General features: G+C 33.6%; 1 protein-coding gene across 8 annotated transcripts in view; it reads left to right on the top strand.

Moving 5' to 3' along the window:
• Window positions 1–16,903, top strand: part of Hmcn1 (hemicentin 1) — a 398,189-nt gene that overhangs the window by 264,855 nt on the left and 116,431 nt on the right. For all 8 annotated transcript variants that reach the window (XM_063240159.1, XM_063240157.1, XM_063240158.1 and 5 more), the window contains 6 exons: window positions 4,796–4,897; window positions 6,223–6,399; window positions 7,086–7,237; window positions 8,685–8,808; window positions 13,543–13,718; window positions 16,097–16,193. In XM_063240159.1, coding sequence (XP_063096229.1) covers window positions 4,796–4,897; window positions 6,223–6,399; window positions 7,086–7,237; window positions 8,685–8,808; window positions 13,543–13,718; window positions 16,097–16,193 — 828 coding nt within the window. The remainder of the gene's footprint in view (window positions 1–4,795; window positions 4,898–6,222; window positions 6,400–7,085; window positions 7,238–8,684; window positions 8,809–13,542; window positions 13,719–16,096; window positions 16,194–16,903) is intronic.

The raw sequence follows: 16,903 nt of genomic DNA, 5'->3' as shown, positions 1-16,903 counted from the left end.
CCATCCGCTGATACTGGATTTTGATATGATCTTCATTAAGGATTGTATTTTTTTCATGATAAATCACTTCTCTGTTGCTGAATTGAGAGAATTAAGAAAAGGATCAAGATGTGTTATGTACAAGTAGCAACTGCCTAAAATGAGTGTACCCATGCTTTGCGAACATGTCTAATGTTTATAAATTGTCTCAGATTGCCCTTGGTTTTAACAGTTTGGATTCTGATGTCTAGGTGTGAATTACTTTGAGTTTTTCCAACTTGCAAACTGTTAAACTCCTTAGGTGTGTAGATTAGTATTCTTTCATAATGTGGGAAAGTTTCCACTATGTCTTTAAATACTCTTTGTACTTTTCTCTTTTTCTACTTCTCCAAACTCCTCCATCAGATGGGGTCCAATGAATCTCAGAAGATCTGTTCTCCTTTTAAAATATTTTTTGTTGCTTCTAAAATTGTATGCATTTAAATTCAATAGTTTCATCTTCTTCTGGCTCAAATTTATTATTGAAATCTTTTGAAATCCAGAATGTATATATATATATTTTTTTTAAATTGTCTTTTGATTCATTTTCTATATAGTGAGATGTTATTGTTCTAGCTCCCTTTAGAACTTTAGAAATGGTTTCTGTAATTCTTAGAATACATATTTAAAATAGATGAATTATTGGCCTAGTGAGCTCAATATGGATATATTTGGAACATATTTAAAGTCTATCAAGTAAGGCTTTCTTATGGACATTTTTATTCTGATTTTTCTATGTAGGGACCACTCTGTCTTTTTTCTTTATATATCTGACATTTTGGTTAAAAGTAGATTTTATATAACATAATATGGCATCTCTGGAAACCATACCCTCCTCTCTGTGTAGTTTTGACAGATGCCGTTGCTGCTGTATTTTTTATTGCTGCTTAAGTCAGTAGGAGAAATGTAATAAGTTCCTGACTTACTAATGAGCTCCGCTCCAGGAGAACATTTGTGAACTGAGTTCATTTGTAAGTCCAGTGAAGTGAGTTTTACACACTTTTGACACAAATACGTAAGGGAAAGTATAAAAACAAACACAAATTCAAAAATAGTGTAAATAGACTATTTTTACTTTCACAGTTATTTTTTTTTCACTTTTGTTTCTGTGATTATTGCTTTGCACTTTTTAGTAATTCCCTCCACATCACCACTGTTTTTCCTGTTACTTCTGGACATCCAGAGCTCTGATTGAGCACTGTACTGCTGTACACTATCGCACTGCACACTAAGCACACAGCAGTGCAATTGTGCAATGTCTGACAGACAGTGAGCTGCTTCTGCTATCGTTCAGATCGAAAGATGCTGAAAATGTGAAGTCCATTCAGACCTGTGAAAGTCTGCAATTAAACGTTCCTAAGTTGGGGGCTTACTGTACTTGTGTCCTCCAAAATGTCTACATTTTAATTCTAGGACCTGCAAATATATTCAGTCACTTTCTCAAAGGGTTTCATGTTGCAAATGGAATCAAAGTTGTAATTATCTGGTCTTAAACAAGATATTATCACTGAGACGCTAGGAGGACTCAATGTAATCATAAAGGTTACTCAAAGTAGAAGAATGAAAGAGAATAAAAATAATAGATATCTTACACCTCTCCCTCTTTAATTGGCTTTGAAGATGGAGGAAAGGAAATGGTTTCTTAAATTTGGAAAAGGCAAGCAGATTGTTTTCTTGAGTTTCCAGAAGGAAAATGAAATCTGCTGACACATTGGTTTTAACACTATGTGTTGGAGAAAATTCTCACCTATAAACCTGTAAGATAAGTTTGGATTTGTGTTGTTTAAGCTACCAACTTTTAAGGTAATTCATTATAGAAACAACAAAAACTTATGTAATGACTTTCTGAACAAATTCTGCAGTCTGTTTCTGCACCTGGGGAAAAGTTTATTTGTCCTGAGAGAATTCTGAGTCACATTATGTAAAGACAAATCCTGCAAATAAGGCTTTTGCAGTAGGGTCAGACAAATCAAATGACAGTTGTCTCAGATGTTAGTTTTCAGCCAATGTTAGCTTATTTTGCTCTATCCAATATCAGGCTGGTTTTGTTCACTGTGAGGATGGAGCTATTTTGTTTTTAATTTTGAGGTGATGGAAACAGAGTGAATTAAAATGCCAACAAACCCACCATTCTTAATGAGGTTTAGCTGGGGTTTTCCCCCTTAAATAAACACATCTTGGATAGTTACAAGTGTTTGGTTAATTTCCAGAGCTATGAAAAATTGGATTTTAACAGTTTTCCATTTTCTGTTTCTCTCATGAGGAGTGAAGTTTCCAAGTCCTTACTCTGCCATTCTTTCTGAAATTCAATCTTTTTTTTCTTAAGGTTCTCTAGTGAAGTAAGAAATATCCAACCCACTTCCCACCTCTTTATATTTCTTATTCCCACCACAATATTTTACTGCAGTAGCTATGTCTGTCAAAGCCTTTGATACATACTTCAGTCCAGATGGCTTCAAGAGTAATTAAAGGTTCTGAAGGGATGTGCCATGGACTGGTTGTCTTTCCTTTTGCAATTGGAAGAATCACATAGCCATATTCAAAATTTTATATTTTTCTTAATTACAGTATGGGTAATCAGAATTCATTGTACAAAATAGAAATATTTTAAGCACTTAAAGAGAAAGGAATAACACAAGGAATTAGATGAATACAAAAGGAATTGAGGAAATGAAGGACAAGTGGGTTTTAGGGTAAGTCTTTGGAAACAAGCTCTACAATAACAGATTTGACACACAAGGGCCTCTGTCTTTGAGGACAGACCTTATTTTAAATCTGTCAAAAAAAAAAAAACAGCTTTGAATTTTGCTAGCTTTTTTGGTTCGATTTATTTTCTTTGGTGTTATTTTCTGCTTTTATTTTTATTACTTCTTTATTCAGCCTGTTTATTGTGTTTCAGTTTTTCTAGACATTGCGTTGAATGTTTAGAATATTTTCCTTTTACCTTTAAAATAGGTTAATTAGGGCTTAAGATTACTTTTCAGTATTATATTACTTCAGAAAAATCCCATAGATTCTAATACTAATCAGTTTTACCTTAACTTTCCAAGCCCATACTTTTGTGTTGATTTCACCTTTATAATATTTTATCCCATTTAAGTAGCTTTATGTTTCCATCGTTGGTTTCTATTCTTTTTTTATACTTTATTAACTGTGGCTATAAAGTACTATTACTTCTGGTCTAATATTCTATTTTGAAATAGAATTTTGGTTGGTGTTTGAAAAGAATATTTATACTTTGTTAATGACAAATAAACACATACATATAGAATAGAAACACATAATCTGGATGAATAATTTAATTTTTTACCTCCTTTATAGCTTTATTATTTGTTTCAGTATACAAATGACTTCTGAGTAAGACATATTGAACAAAATTTCCTAACTTCATAACAATTATTGCTTTATTGTTCAACAATGCATAGAGCATTGTTAAAGTTTGATTCATGAACTTTTACATATTGACTAAAATAAAGCATGTTGTTTGACATACTTACTGTTTTTTGTGTTGAATATTAGCCTGTCAGAAATCACCGTAAAATTGCTTTCTATCTTTATCTTTGTCTAACTCTTGTTAACATCTCTTTGGGGTGTGTGTGTGTGTGTGTGTGTGTGTGTGTGTGTGTGCATGTGTGCATGTGAATTTATCTACTTGGATTTTAATTAAAAACTACTCCTAACCCATAAAAGTATTTTTAAAGCTTATCTTTAAAAAAAAGATATCTTTAAAATTCTACTTTTTAAAAAGTCATCAAATAAAACAAAGAAATTGATTTATTCACACGTATGATTTTGATTTATATGTTTGATTTTATTTTTGACAACTTATTTAGTTCTAGTCACTTTCTGGTTTGTTTTCTTTCCTCATTTCTTTCTTTCATATATTTGTCAATAAACAAATAAATAAATTGATTGATTATAAGTAGTAGGAATCCCTAGTTCATCAAATGAGTTAAATTTAACAAATCCTTAAATACTTTTGCAAGCTTCACATGCTAATTTATACCTACAAAATCATCTCCAAATAAGACAAAAATCTTTATTTAGTTCACTTGAAATCTTTTTATCCTGTTATCCTTCCCATAATTCTTAGACTATTGTTGAAAATATTAGTGTTTAGGGTTGTTATTCTTTTTTATATATTGCCTCTTAAACTTTACAAATTCCTATTTTACAAGTACATTAAATAATAAATCAGAATTATTAATGAGTATTTAAGATTGGAAATATTTTACTATTAATTTTATGTTACAAGTAAAAGCTATCCATAAAGGTAAAATTTTTAATTTTCCTGAAATAATTTAAAAAAGTATTGTCCAATATAAAGCATGAGATTTTGGCCATGATATTTTTCTCACTAGGAAAAGGTCAGATAGGGTAAGTTACTTAGAAGTATAATCAATCATCAGAACCATCAGATTAATTAGAATTTTTAAAAATATTGTTTTAATTTTCTTTGTACCACTAGTCCCCAAACTTAAGGATTTTCTTATCTTGGCACAAAGAAAGGAATGATCCAAAAAAAACCTATTAACAGTTTTTTCATCCCATTCTTCAATGCTACGTAGTCGTATTACTTACTTTTATTCTAAATATATCAGTGTGTATGTGAGAAAGAAAGAAACACAGGAAGAAGGGAAGGAGTAAATTAAGAGAGGGAGGAAAGGAATGTAGGAAGAAAAACAGGGAAGAAAAAATAATAATTTTCACTGGGCAAACAGTTTCAGTCTAAATGTCCTACTCAGATGAGGTAATTATCTGTCGTGGCCCCTTACAGAACCACCGAGCCTGGAAGCTTCGGGGAAGATGCTGAACGAGACGGTGGTTGTGAACAACCCCATCCAGCTGGAGTGCAAGGCAGCAGGAAATCCTTTGCCTGGTATGTTTACTTTTGCAATATGTAATTTATTAATATTTTAAGATTTGGGGGAATAAATGAAATTTATTGTGAGCATAAGAGCCTGGTTACTATTAAAAGAAAGATAGTAGAAGACGTTTTAAGGATAAAGCATTGCTATCACTAGAGGATATTTTTAAGTTTTCTTTGCTTTCTGGTACATGACAGTGTTTGTCCAGTTAATGTAGGAACATGTGTTGAATTGTTTTTTTCTATATTGTGGCCACGGAAATCACAGTTGTAGTTTAAAAATAAAAGTAAAATAAAAATTTTAAAAATCACGTTGAATTTTCTTTATTTTTAAAGTTATGTTGAATTTTTTAATTTTAAATTTTTTATGTTGATTTTCTATTTTTAAAGTTACATTAATGATGAACAATGGGATTTTTTTTTCTTTTTCCTTTTTATCGGTACCAGGGATTGAACTCAGGACTGCCTGCTTGCAAGGCAGGCACTTGTGCCACTGAGCTAAATCACCAGCCCCTAAAGTTATGTTACGAAGCTTGGCCAAATTGGTGCTACCTCAGAGTTATTCTAATGACTACCACTGTGTTTTATATTTTCCCATCACTGTTAGACTATTCATATGAAGCAGAAATATAAATTTTCAAAGCCTGCAGTGCAGTGTACTTTGTGGTGTGTGTGTATGTATGTGTGCGTGTGTGTTTGTGTTAGCAAATGAACCTAAGTTCTTGCCCCCTACATGCTAAGCAAATACTCTACCCTCAGATAAATCTGATCTCTTCTTTAATTTTATTTTGAGACAAGGTCTTCCCATGCTGCTCAAGCCACCCAAACTGGCTTTGAACTTTTTTTTTTTTTTTTTTTTTTTTTTTTTTTTTTTTGTGGCACTGGGGATCAAATTCATAACTTTGTGCTTTCCAGGCAGGTGTTTACACCACTGAGCTAAATCCACAGTCCCTGGCTTTGAATTTATGATCCTCCTGTTTAACCTTCAGATTAGATGAGACTGCAAGCATGTACCACCACACTCAGTTTGACATGTGGTTTTGAATAAATGTGTAGACAAAGTTTATATAGGAATTAATATAAAAGGAATAGAATAAATTGGGAATTTACTATCAAAAAATAATAGCATACTAGAGAAATATAAAAAAATAAATTATGGTTAATTGATTTTAAAAACTCATATTAACTCATGTTGGTTTTCCTAAGATTACCTTCTCTTAAAAATCAACCCCAAGAAGATATGGATGTACATAGATTAAAAAGAAAAAAGCAATTGTGACTATTTTAGATAAGATCCAACTTCATATATTAAATTGTCTTCTTCCTTCCCCTCTCAGTTATTTCATGGTATAAAGATAGCCGTCCACTTTCAAGCTCAGCTAGCATAACTTTCTTGAACAGAGGACAGATCATTGATATTGAAAGTGCGCAGATCTCAGATGCTGGCATATATAAGTGTGTGGCTGTCAACTCGGCTGGTGCCACAGAGCTATTTTATAGTCTACAGGTTCATGGTAAGTCCTGCCTTGCCCAGATTGATCCTGGCTTAAAAAAGTATGCAACAAGATTAACTACTTTTATAAATACTAGTAAAAATATGTAATGCAATGTGTTTTTGTCATTTTTCTGTATAAGCCCTGTTCTAAAATTGATGAACATCGTTATACGAGATTCCAATGGAATTACTGAATTTTCACATGCTGTTGCACATTTGCTTTGGATAAGTTGTTGAAATAGTCGTTGGTATTCTTCTCAACTAACAACATAACCTTGCTTGTGAATTCATTCTAACAGAATCATAGATATTAATTAAATAAATATTTCTGCATTACTGGCTCTGAGAAAAAGAGGGAGTTGGTAGTTAAATATTGCAGTGTATGCGATGGAGGGGAGCACACATAGTGTACATGCAGAAATTGAGAAATAAAAATACATTCTGACATTAAAAAATCTTTGGTTAGCAAAATTTCTATCTCTTCATCGATGAGATGAATCTACCAATATTTGCCCCATTTCAGAGAATAGCTAGTATTAGACTTTAAATAAGAGATCAGAAGGAAGTTACCAAAACCAGAAAACCAGCACAACAAATTCACCCATAAACACAAATTATTCTGGATATTGCATATAATTTGCACTATTTGACTGCATATATTGTGACGTTAACATACATTTACTTATTTATTTATTTATTTTTCAGTGCCTCCATCGATTTCTGGCAACAACAACATGGTAACAGTGGTGGTTAATAATCTGGTGAGGTTAGAATGTGAAGCCAGAGGTATCCCTGCCCCAAGTGTGACTTGGCTGAAAGATGGGAGTCCTGTCTCTAGCTTTGCTAATGGAATCCAGGTATCCCCCTTTCTGTGCTGAAATCTCCCACTCAGTTATTCAAGATGGGAAGTTCAAATAGATAAATCTGTAAAGAGATTTGAAAAACAAGATTAACAAACATTTTTAAAAACATGTATGCACCCATAAGTACATAGCCACACACAACTGAGATGTCTTAACAATTCATTTAAAGCTCAATTATTCTAGCAGTTCCCTTACCTCATCTGTAGGGATTCAGTGTTAGCTATTTGCTTTAGATACAAGTTCTTTTCTACCTTCTCCCACCTCCTGCTCATACCGCCAGAATTGTTCTTCAACAACAGAAACAAATTTTTGAGTAGAATTTATATTTCAGTATCTGGAAATAATAATGAATCCTAAAAACACATAGAACTTAGATACTTGTATGAAAACATCAAAGAATAAAGTTAGAAAAGTTCTAATGGAAACAACATGAGGAATGAAATTTGACTCATACAAAAAAATGTAATAATGCATTACATTTGCTCAAAGTTAAAAACACAGAAGATCTAAATGCATTTCTTATTTTACTGATTCACTTTGTTGTCCTTTGCAGATATTCCATGTTTCACAAAGGAAATTTTGTGCCAGCCTTGCACTGAGCAAGTTGTTAGCTCAGATAGTTATTGGGGTTTTTTTTTTAGCACTAAAATATTTTTTTAATTAAGATATACACATTTCTGTTTAGACTGAATACTATTGCATACTTTATGGACTACAGGATATGTAAACATAACTATTTTGTATACTAGGGAACAAAAAGTATTCATATGACTTGCTTTATTATGCTATTTGCTTTATTGCAGTGGTATGGAACAAAATCAAAATATCCTGGAGGTGTGCCTGTATTGAGTTTGAAGTCTAGTTTTATTTTGCCTAACAGAGAACATAGTTCTCCTATGATTCTATTTCTTCAGTTTTATTTTTGAAAGCCATTCATTCAGAATTTGTGATCATACACCAAAAGTTAAAGTCAGTGCATAAGGGAACCACTGTATTTATAGGAAACAGAACAATGAATGTGACTAATTTATTTATTGAGCTAGTACTTTGTGGTTAATTATAACTTATCTGTTCACCCAAAGAAAAACTAGAATTAGTTTCTCTTATTCTGCTTCTCTAATCTGTGCACCCAAAATGACTCTCTCTCTGTCTCTCTCTTTGTGTGTATGTGTTTGTGTATGCGTGTGTGCAGTATGGATGAAATTTGATGCTATATATAGACTTGCCAGTGGTTGTTAGCAAGTTTTGTTCTATCTAGCCTCTCACTTTCTTCCACTGAGAATATAAGGGATTTCTGTGATGGTTACACACCTTAAAATATCCAAGTAAAAATCCCTCTGAAGGCACATGCCAATTGGTCAGCCTTATAAAATTATAGAAAAAGGATACTTACCGTGTTCACTGGAACATATTGGTAACTTAGCTTTCTTTTTCTTGATAGATTCTCTCTGGGGGTCGCATCTTAGCATTGACTAGTGCACAAATAAGTGACAGTGGGAGATACACCTGCGTGGCAGTGAACGCCGCTGGGGAGAAACAAATTGACATTGACCTCAGAGTATATGGTGAGACAAGTGATAATTATTTCTCCTCTGATAACAGATGTGTTTGAGTCCTAATGTCATTAAAAATAATTTATTTACAAGAAGAACAGTAAATCTGGTGTCATGCTGCATGTTTATAATTCTGACACTTTGGGAGGCTGAGGCAGAAGGATTACAGGTTTGAACAGAGCCTGGGTAACCAAATAACTTAGCAAGATCTGGTCTAAAATAAAAAATAAAAAGGGATGGGAATGTTAGCTCAGGGTGAAACCCTGGGGATCTATCAGTGGTGCTGCAAAAATAAAAGGAAAAAAGGAAAATAAATAAAAGAATTATATTACTAGGTCAAGTTCAAATTCCCTTAATATTTTATGTTTGACTTTGACCTCCCCTTTTGTAAAGTTCTGAGATACTAAGAAGTGCACATCCAGTCTGTAGGATGTTGGTTTTACAGTGCACTCTGAAGCACACTACTCTCGATATCAGCTCTGCAATTTAGAAGACATAATCTCACTAAGTACCTTTCATCATCTCTTTTCTCAAAGTAATGATTTCATTACTTTAATATATTTCTAATCAGTATATTTTGTGATTAACACTATGATTATAATGATAATTGAGAACAAAAGTTAAACTAGATGTAAATTTAACCAAAAATCAAGTTTTTTTTTCCTACCACTATGGTACAGAAGGAACTGGCTGCTTCATAGCAAAAACCCCCCATATGTACTTGGGGCATCACTGCCTCCATCCATAGATCATGCATATCATTGGTGTACCTTAACATTTAGAAATCTGACAAATATTATTCTCTGTCTTATTTGCATTATATTCCTCACACCATGGAATCATGAAAATGTTTCTTCCATGGAATTTCAGAGTTTCTGCCTACAAAGCCTTCCCTTTAATTCCCACATGACTTCCAAACAATTCACCAATATTACAAATATCAGTTTTTAAACTTACAGACTATGTGGCCCATGTTGACTTCTCTTTATAAATTTGACCAAAACAAATGTACTTATCACAAATAGCTTATGGTATATTGCCACATAAATTTTTAGTAGAAAGGCTCCTTGTTCCCTAATACCATAAAGTGTCCCAGTAAGCATCAGCATACTATCAGGGGGCTCTTTATGTTCTTATTACTGCTCCTGCAATGAAGCTGGGGTCACATTCAACCCCCTGACTTGCTGGTGTGTATCATAACAGGTTTGTGATATCCAACCCCAGGGATCCTGGTTCTGTCACTGAATTGTGTAACCATCACGCTTGCAGGAACTGAAAGACTGCCATTGCAAAACATCACGAGCAAAGGATTATCAACCCAAGCAAGTGGCACCTAGGTCCCTCAGTCATTAGCAGGCAAACATGGGTTGATAAAATTTTGACTGGGTTTTAGTCAACTGTCAGTATCTGAGTTTCACTATATCTGTTTTCTACTGATTAATGTCAAAGGTAGGCCTAGGAGATTATAGAGATCTGATATTTTTGAAGAATTTTGGAAATCTGCATTACTATTCCTTATCAGTTGTTAATATACTTGCATCCCACCTTTTCAGACTGAAAACAGTTACTTTCATCTGGTACAAAAATTAAATGACTAATGGGTATAGGTGGATGTCTGATAATGTGCATATTTGTTTAACACTTGAAATATATATCGTAAAACTACTGAAGAAGTGAATATTAAAATATCTCAGTGTTCAATCTGAAATCAGTTTCCAACCTATGTTTCATCATTTGTTTCCATTCAGTATATTGTATAATAGTATTCTCTACAATCTTGCGTCTCATGGAAACCACTTGAATTTTGGCCCTCAGGAATATATCCACTTCAGACTTACATTGTAGAGTGTGGAGATTGCATGAGGTGTATCCAGTGGGTTAAATAGCTTTCCCTATTGTTACAAAAGCAGTTGCTTTAAAATTTTTTCCCTGTAATAAATTTGGAGTATATTGTACTATGTGACGAGACACTAAAACAAGTATTCCTATGGTATATTTTCTTTGAACGTGTAAGCCCAGAGAATTTTCTTAGAGATTCCTCCCTCCTTATATCAGTAATTAGAACCCTGTGAGAATACTGATTTTTGTAATTAAGCTCAACAGGTATACTGTATAGAATGAGAAACAAGTAAATCCAGGGTTCATTTCCTAAGCTACGTAGCCACACAAAAAAATAGGGGTAACATTAAGGAAGTTAAGATCTGAAGAATGGAACTTTGTTCTCTTGTCAGACTAAACAAAATGTCTGAAATGAAAAACAGGAAAGGAAAAAAAGTTAGATGCATTTCAGTAACATATTCTCAGCTATAATTTGATTTGCTTTAGTATATGTTTCTTAAGTAAATGCTTCATTATTTTTGCATTTTTACTCTGAGTTTTAAAACCAATTTCCTTTTGAATTTGGCTCAACTCGTTTAACTGCAAAGAAAAGTAATTAAAAGGAAACATTTAGAAGTAAAATAGCATTCTGCAGTCTTGGATTGTTTCCAACCTTCACTTCTACAGTCATATATCACTTGCTTTTATAGGGTGTACAAATAATGTAACATAAATATATTTTTAAATATTCATGCTACTTTTTATCCAATAAAAGCAAATTTTACCCCAAATTATATGAAAGATGTAAAATTGGCCATTCCGTTTAGATCTTCCAGTGATGAGGTATATAAGAATACGTGTTTTTCATGAAATCTTATGAATGGCTTTAATTGTACTTATTTTGCTCCTTTAATAGCCTTTTTAGTCTTGAATGGACTAGTCTCACAACTTTTGTCTAGTGTGTTGTATTAAAAAAAACCCTATCCTTTTTGGACCCCACAGATTTTGTTAACCTTATTGAGAGTCAAATGACTGGATGTACTATTAAATTTAGCAGAAGGAACACCATGAATCTCCGTACAAATGCTTCACTAGTATATTCCAGTCATGGTGCAGGGTTTCTCCCACCCCCAGCCCCCTTTGGCATACATCTTTAGGGTTTGGCACAAGTCCTGCGTCTAGAGAAAACACGTAAATGTGCTCTTTTAATTCACCTCCCGTTCCTGTTGGAAACACATGGTAGATGTCTAGGTCTCTTTCTCACTTCTGAGATGAAATAGTCAATATTCACAGCTTAAAGAAGGAGCAGTTTATTTTGGTTTACAGTTTGGGCATAGCTGGCCCCAAGGCAGAGATGATATGGCACAGGAGCACATGGAGGGAGGCCGCTCACATTACATAGTGGCAGCCACAAAGCCAGAGAAGAAAGGAACTAGGGAGAGAGAGAAAGCCTCCTCTAGACAGCCTCTCTTTCCAATTAGACCCCACCTTCTAACAGTACACTCTGCTGCTGACCTCACTGATTGCACTGATGCCCTGTGGTCCAAACATCTTCCATAAGCCACACCTATGAACACATCAGGCTTTGAGGGACATTTTTATACAAACCATAACGATAGCATGGAAAACTCTTCCAGAAATACCATGCTACTGACTAATATCCATTTCATTCATTTTCAGCTTACCATATGGTAAGGTATTGAGCCTGAAACAAAGAGTAACAGACAATAATATTCTTTCCTCAAAAACTTCATTTCTAATGAAGTATTTGGAAAGCCCCTTGGGATTCATCTAATTGCTACTTAGCCTTTCTTAGGAACCAAAACCAAGACAAAACAGAAAACTGCAAATAATTTTCCCACTGTCCTAAAGATTTAATAAGAAATATCCAGGAAAACTCGCTTCTGTAGTTTTCCAACATGGCTTTTTTATAACAGTCTTGATTTAAACATCAGTTTGTTTTTTCTCAGTTATTTTGTATGGGCCTCAAATAGTGTTTGTTAGATTATGGAACCCATGCTTTTCTTGAGAGCGTTGGTCTTAAGGCGTCTAAAACAAATGGCTTTTTACTCTTTCATATACCAAGAGAAGGGGAATCTTTAAACTTCTCCAAAAAAAGACCAATATCTGAAAATCCATATAGCCAAGGAATCCTAATGTTAATTTTATCAAGATTTCAACTCACTTAGTCCTTTTAAGTAATTGCATGTTGTAAAGCTAATTGCTAATTTTGTTTATTCTTTATTGTGTCACCTAACAAAATCTTCATTTCATACAAAACTGATAAGGCATCATAGGAACAAGAATATGAGACTTCAAATCATAGTATTCTCATTTTTTTAATTAGTTAGCCATGTTATTATTCTTAAACTATTATCTGTCCCCCATTTTATGTTTAGTGCACTAGTAGGTAGAATTAAGTGATATCTGTGTTCTCTTTGAAGTCTATTATTTTTCATTTCACCCCTGTGACTTTACCTCTTCTAAAAAACATAAGTATTAAAAATATTTTTTCTTTTAATTCATTGTTATTTCCAAAATGTTTTGAATGGTTTATTATTTTTAGATGCTTAAGCAGTAACACCTAGTTCTAGAAATTTCTAAAATGTGCATTTGGTGAAAATTTCTAGTTTTAAATGTTTTTAAATTAGGGCTGGGTATTTAGCTCAGCGGCATAAGTGCCTGCCTTGCAAGCACACAGTCGTGAGTTCGATCCCTAGTACCAATAAAAAATATGTTTTTAAATTAAAAAGATAGTAAGAATTATTCATTCATCTATACTTGATTCTTAACCAAGATGCATAGAGGGTATGATAGAATGATTGTAATTCTTTATAGTTTAAAAGCTACTTAGCATATATTTTGATGACTAATAAAGATAGTGTGCTGCCCTGTTTTATTCTGAGGCAAAATTCATCTTTCACATAGTTCCTCCAAATATTATGGGAGAAGAACAGAACATCTCTGTCCTCATTAGCCAGCCTGTGGAGTTATTATGCCAAAGTGATGCTGTTCCTTTACCTACTCTGACGTGGTTAAAAGATGGCCGCCCTTTGCTGAAGAAGCCAGGTCTTAGTATCTCTGAAAATGGAAGTGTATTAAAGGTAGGGCTTTGCATTAATTTCTTTCTGTATTATTGGAGTACTGGAGTTATATCTTTAAGCTTGCCTGTCTATCACAAGTGTTACAATTTCATCTTATAAAATTCTCAGCACTCTTTCTTAAAGAATATTTTTCTTAACAAGTCTGGTATTTTTTAATGTTAAAAAGATTTAAATATTTAGTTGTCTATACACACCTGTATCCAGAAGTCATTTAAACACAAAGCAAAACAAAAAGATTTCCAGGAAAAAACTGTAGAAATATTCTAGGGAATACCTCATCACTAGTCATTCAAGCAGTCAAGAAATAACTATAGGTGCTCTGACTAAGGCTGCAAAAATTGTGACACATCTCATAGTCTTGATGTTTTCCATTTCACATACAATGACAAATTTAATTAGCAGTCCAGTTTAAAAATGAAATAAGTGCTGAAGTAAGTATGAGTTAACTACCAAGTGAATGATACAGATGATACTTTTTGGGAGGGATAGCAAACAGTGAAGCTCTGGTTGCCAGGAAGTTTCTTGGAAGACTGCCTTGCTTTTCAAGGCATGCATCTGGATAAAAGTCTCAATTAAGGGAAAAAAAATTAGCTAGGATGGCTGAAACAGAGCATTGAGAAGTGAATATTTGGAAATAATGTTGAAGTCATTTCGGGTGATACAGAGTTGACGTGGAGAAACAGAATAAGGAAGGAAGATTCAGGAGACCCAAAGGCCTGATTGTTCCTAATTCCACTGAGTATTTACAAAATCATCATAATTTATCTGAGAAATTAGTAGCTACTAATTTCTACTGCTGTTACTAAGATTATATTTGAACATAAGGAAAGTAGCTTTGTGCTACAAACTACATATAGCTTCTTCATTGAGGAAGGTTATTACCGGTAAAAAGCGGGAGTCTTGAGAAGTGGACAATGAGCATCCGCGTGTGGAAAGGGAGGTAAAGTGGACGACAGAAGCCTAGGGATGAGTTGGGAAATGTGAATGTGTGTTTAAAGAAAATTACAGGAATCTTGGGAACCATGAAGCCATAATAATGGAGCTGACTGAGAAAGGGGAAACCAGAATCACAGATGAAAGGAAGAGGGACAAGCCACCAGAACAAGATAGGCAAAATATAAGAAAGAAGGGAAAAGAAAAAAGAAAAAAAACCTATTCAACACTTAGAAGTATACCTCAATAGTCTAGAAATCATCAGGTAAAATTCTCAGGCCTTATGTCTAATGAATAACAGAGGGGACCATTGAACACAAATCTCAGTGAGTATAAGAGTTCATTTCTTCAGGTATTGGTGAAGAAATCCTGATGTCCATTGCTCTCTACCATGGAGCTGGACTAGGCATCGTGGAGGATGCAGGTCCCATTGAGAGAGGTAGACCTAGGCAGTGAGAACGTCTCTGGAGTCAGACTTAACTGGGCAGTAACCCGTCTAACCTATGCCTTACCCAGCATTTTCACACGCGTCCTTACTCAGATCATCTAGCAGAGCTGTACCATTCGTTCTGCTTGCACTCACTAGACCTTTAGTAAATGTCCTTCACTCCTCTTTATTGTAGCCACCCCCACTTCAATCCTTGTGTGTGCAGGTCTCTATTTTCTGGCTTTAAGGTTCATTACCCTGTTATGGAGCAGGTCGGCCGCAAATTATGCACTTGAAGGTGATTTAGATCTTTTACTTGCTTCTGAGCTTCCTCATCTTCAAAATGAAAAGCTTGAATTTTAATACACTTTCAGATCTAATAGTCTTTGGTTTTATAATTCTAATTCTTTTGTTCATATCAATTGCTTAATAAATTTATTGACTATCTACTGTGAACTCCTGTTACCCCTATTAAATACTTTAATTGATCATTCTAACTCCATTGATCAGTCTTCTTTTGATTTTTTAAAAATTTCTGATTGTAAGCTTATTTAGCCATAAGTCACATACTGTTTATCAAATAGCTTACATGATTTTGTATTATTACATAAAAACTCTGTCATGTTCACATAATTTATATTTTGTACTAGATTATATACCAGATTAGAAACAGTTTGTTACATTATTTCTTTAAATATGTTCTTACCTAAAGTACACATGATTTTTTCCTATTTTATCCAAACTGTATTTAAGGTCTTCTTGGGGGTTTCAATCTCAGATATAAACCTGGTTAAAATAAGGTATGACATAAATACAGTTGTTAAATCTTGATCAGTATAGAATCCAGGTGATGTGTGAATTTGAATTTATTTTGTAGTTCAACTACATTTTATAAGTTTGAAAATCTTAAGATAAAAATTAAAAATAAGAGATCAGGAAGAACTTTAATTAAAAAAACAATTGTGAAATAGTATCTGTCATCTCACATTTTAAAGCATGATTTTAACTTTGGTTTCAGATTGAAGACACTCAGGTTCAAGACACTGGTCGTTATACTTGTGAAGCAACAAATATCGCTGGAAAAACTGAGAAAAATTATAATGTCAACATTTTGGGTAAGCATAATCAGCCCTGAAGTAAAAACAATGCAGCCTCTAGTTTCACCTTTTATTAATTTGTCAGTACTTAAGACCGCATTCATCCAAGGAACTATGAAATTGATTATCATGAATATCAGCTTAAAGAACTAATTCAAGAGTAGCAATATATTTACTTCTTGAGCCCAAACATATTAGTCATTGTGACCTTGATGTAGAATGGTTTTCCCCTCATGCTTGAGTAGCGTGTCCTTTAGCTTTTATAACCAGGATCTTGTAATGATTGAACTTTCTGTATATGGAATTGGATAAATGAAAATAAATTCCAAATCCAACTTATTTGAACTGTGATGTGAGAGAGAAAACATTGCATTTGTGTAGTGAGAGAGGAGCTTGTTGTTAGTAGAGAAAATTTTTTCTCACTTGAAATTTTCCCTTTTGTCACTAATTAAGGTTAATTCTTTTGAATAACCACAACTTTCACTTTGGCTGTGGCTGTCTGCTGTTAAAAGCCCTTCTATTACCAGCGTACTCACCTTTATTTTAAATAGTGCTTTACATTCATTTGTAATACATTAAACCTTCCTTATTTTGACCATTTAAATTTGTTAAATTAATGAAACCATGACCTGAAATTTCATGGAAGGGGATGGAAGACCTGAAGACTCTTGTTCAGAGAGCTGAACATTGTTCATTATGGAGCCTAGTGTGATACCAGGAGAAAGAGG

This window comes from Cavia porcellus, unplaced genomic scaffold (assembly GCF_034190915.1).
Source record: "Cavia porcellus strain 051 isolate PalLab524CR breed Dunkin Hartley unplaced genomic scaffold, mCavPor4.1 scaffold_29, whole genome shotgun sequence".
Taxonomy (NCBI): Eukaryota; Metazoa; Chordata; class Mammalia; order Rodentia; family Caviidae; genus Cavia; species Cavia porcellus.
Note: the sequence above shows the minus strand (reverse complement) of the source record. Positions and strands in the feature narration are given on the sequence as shown.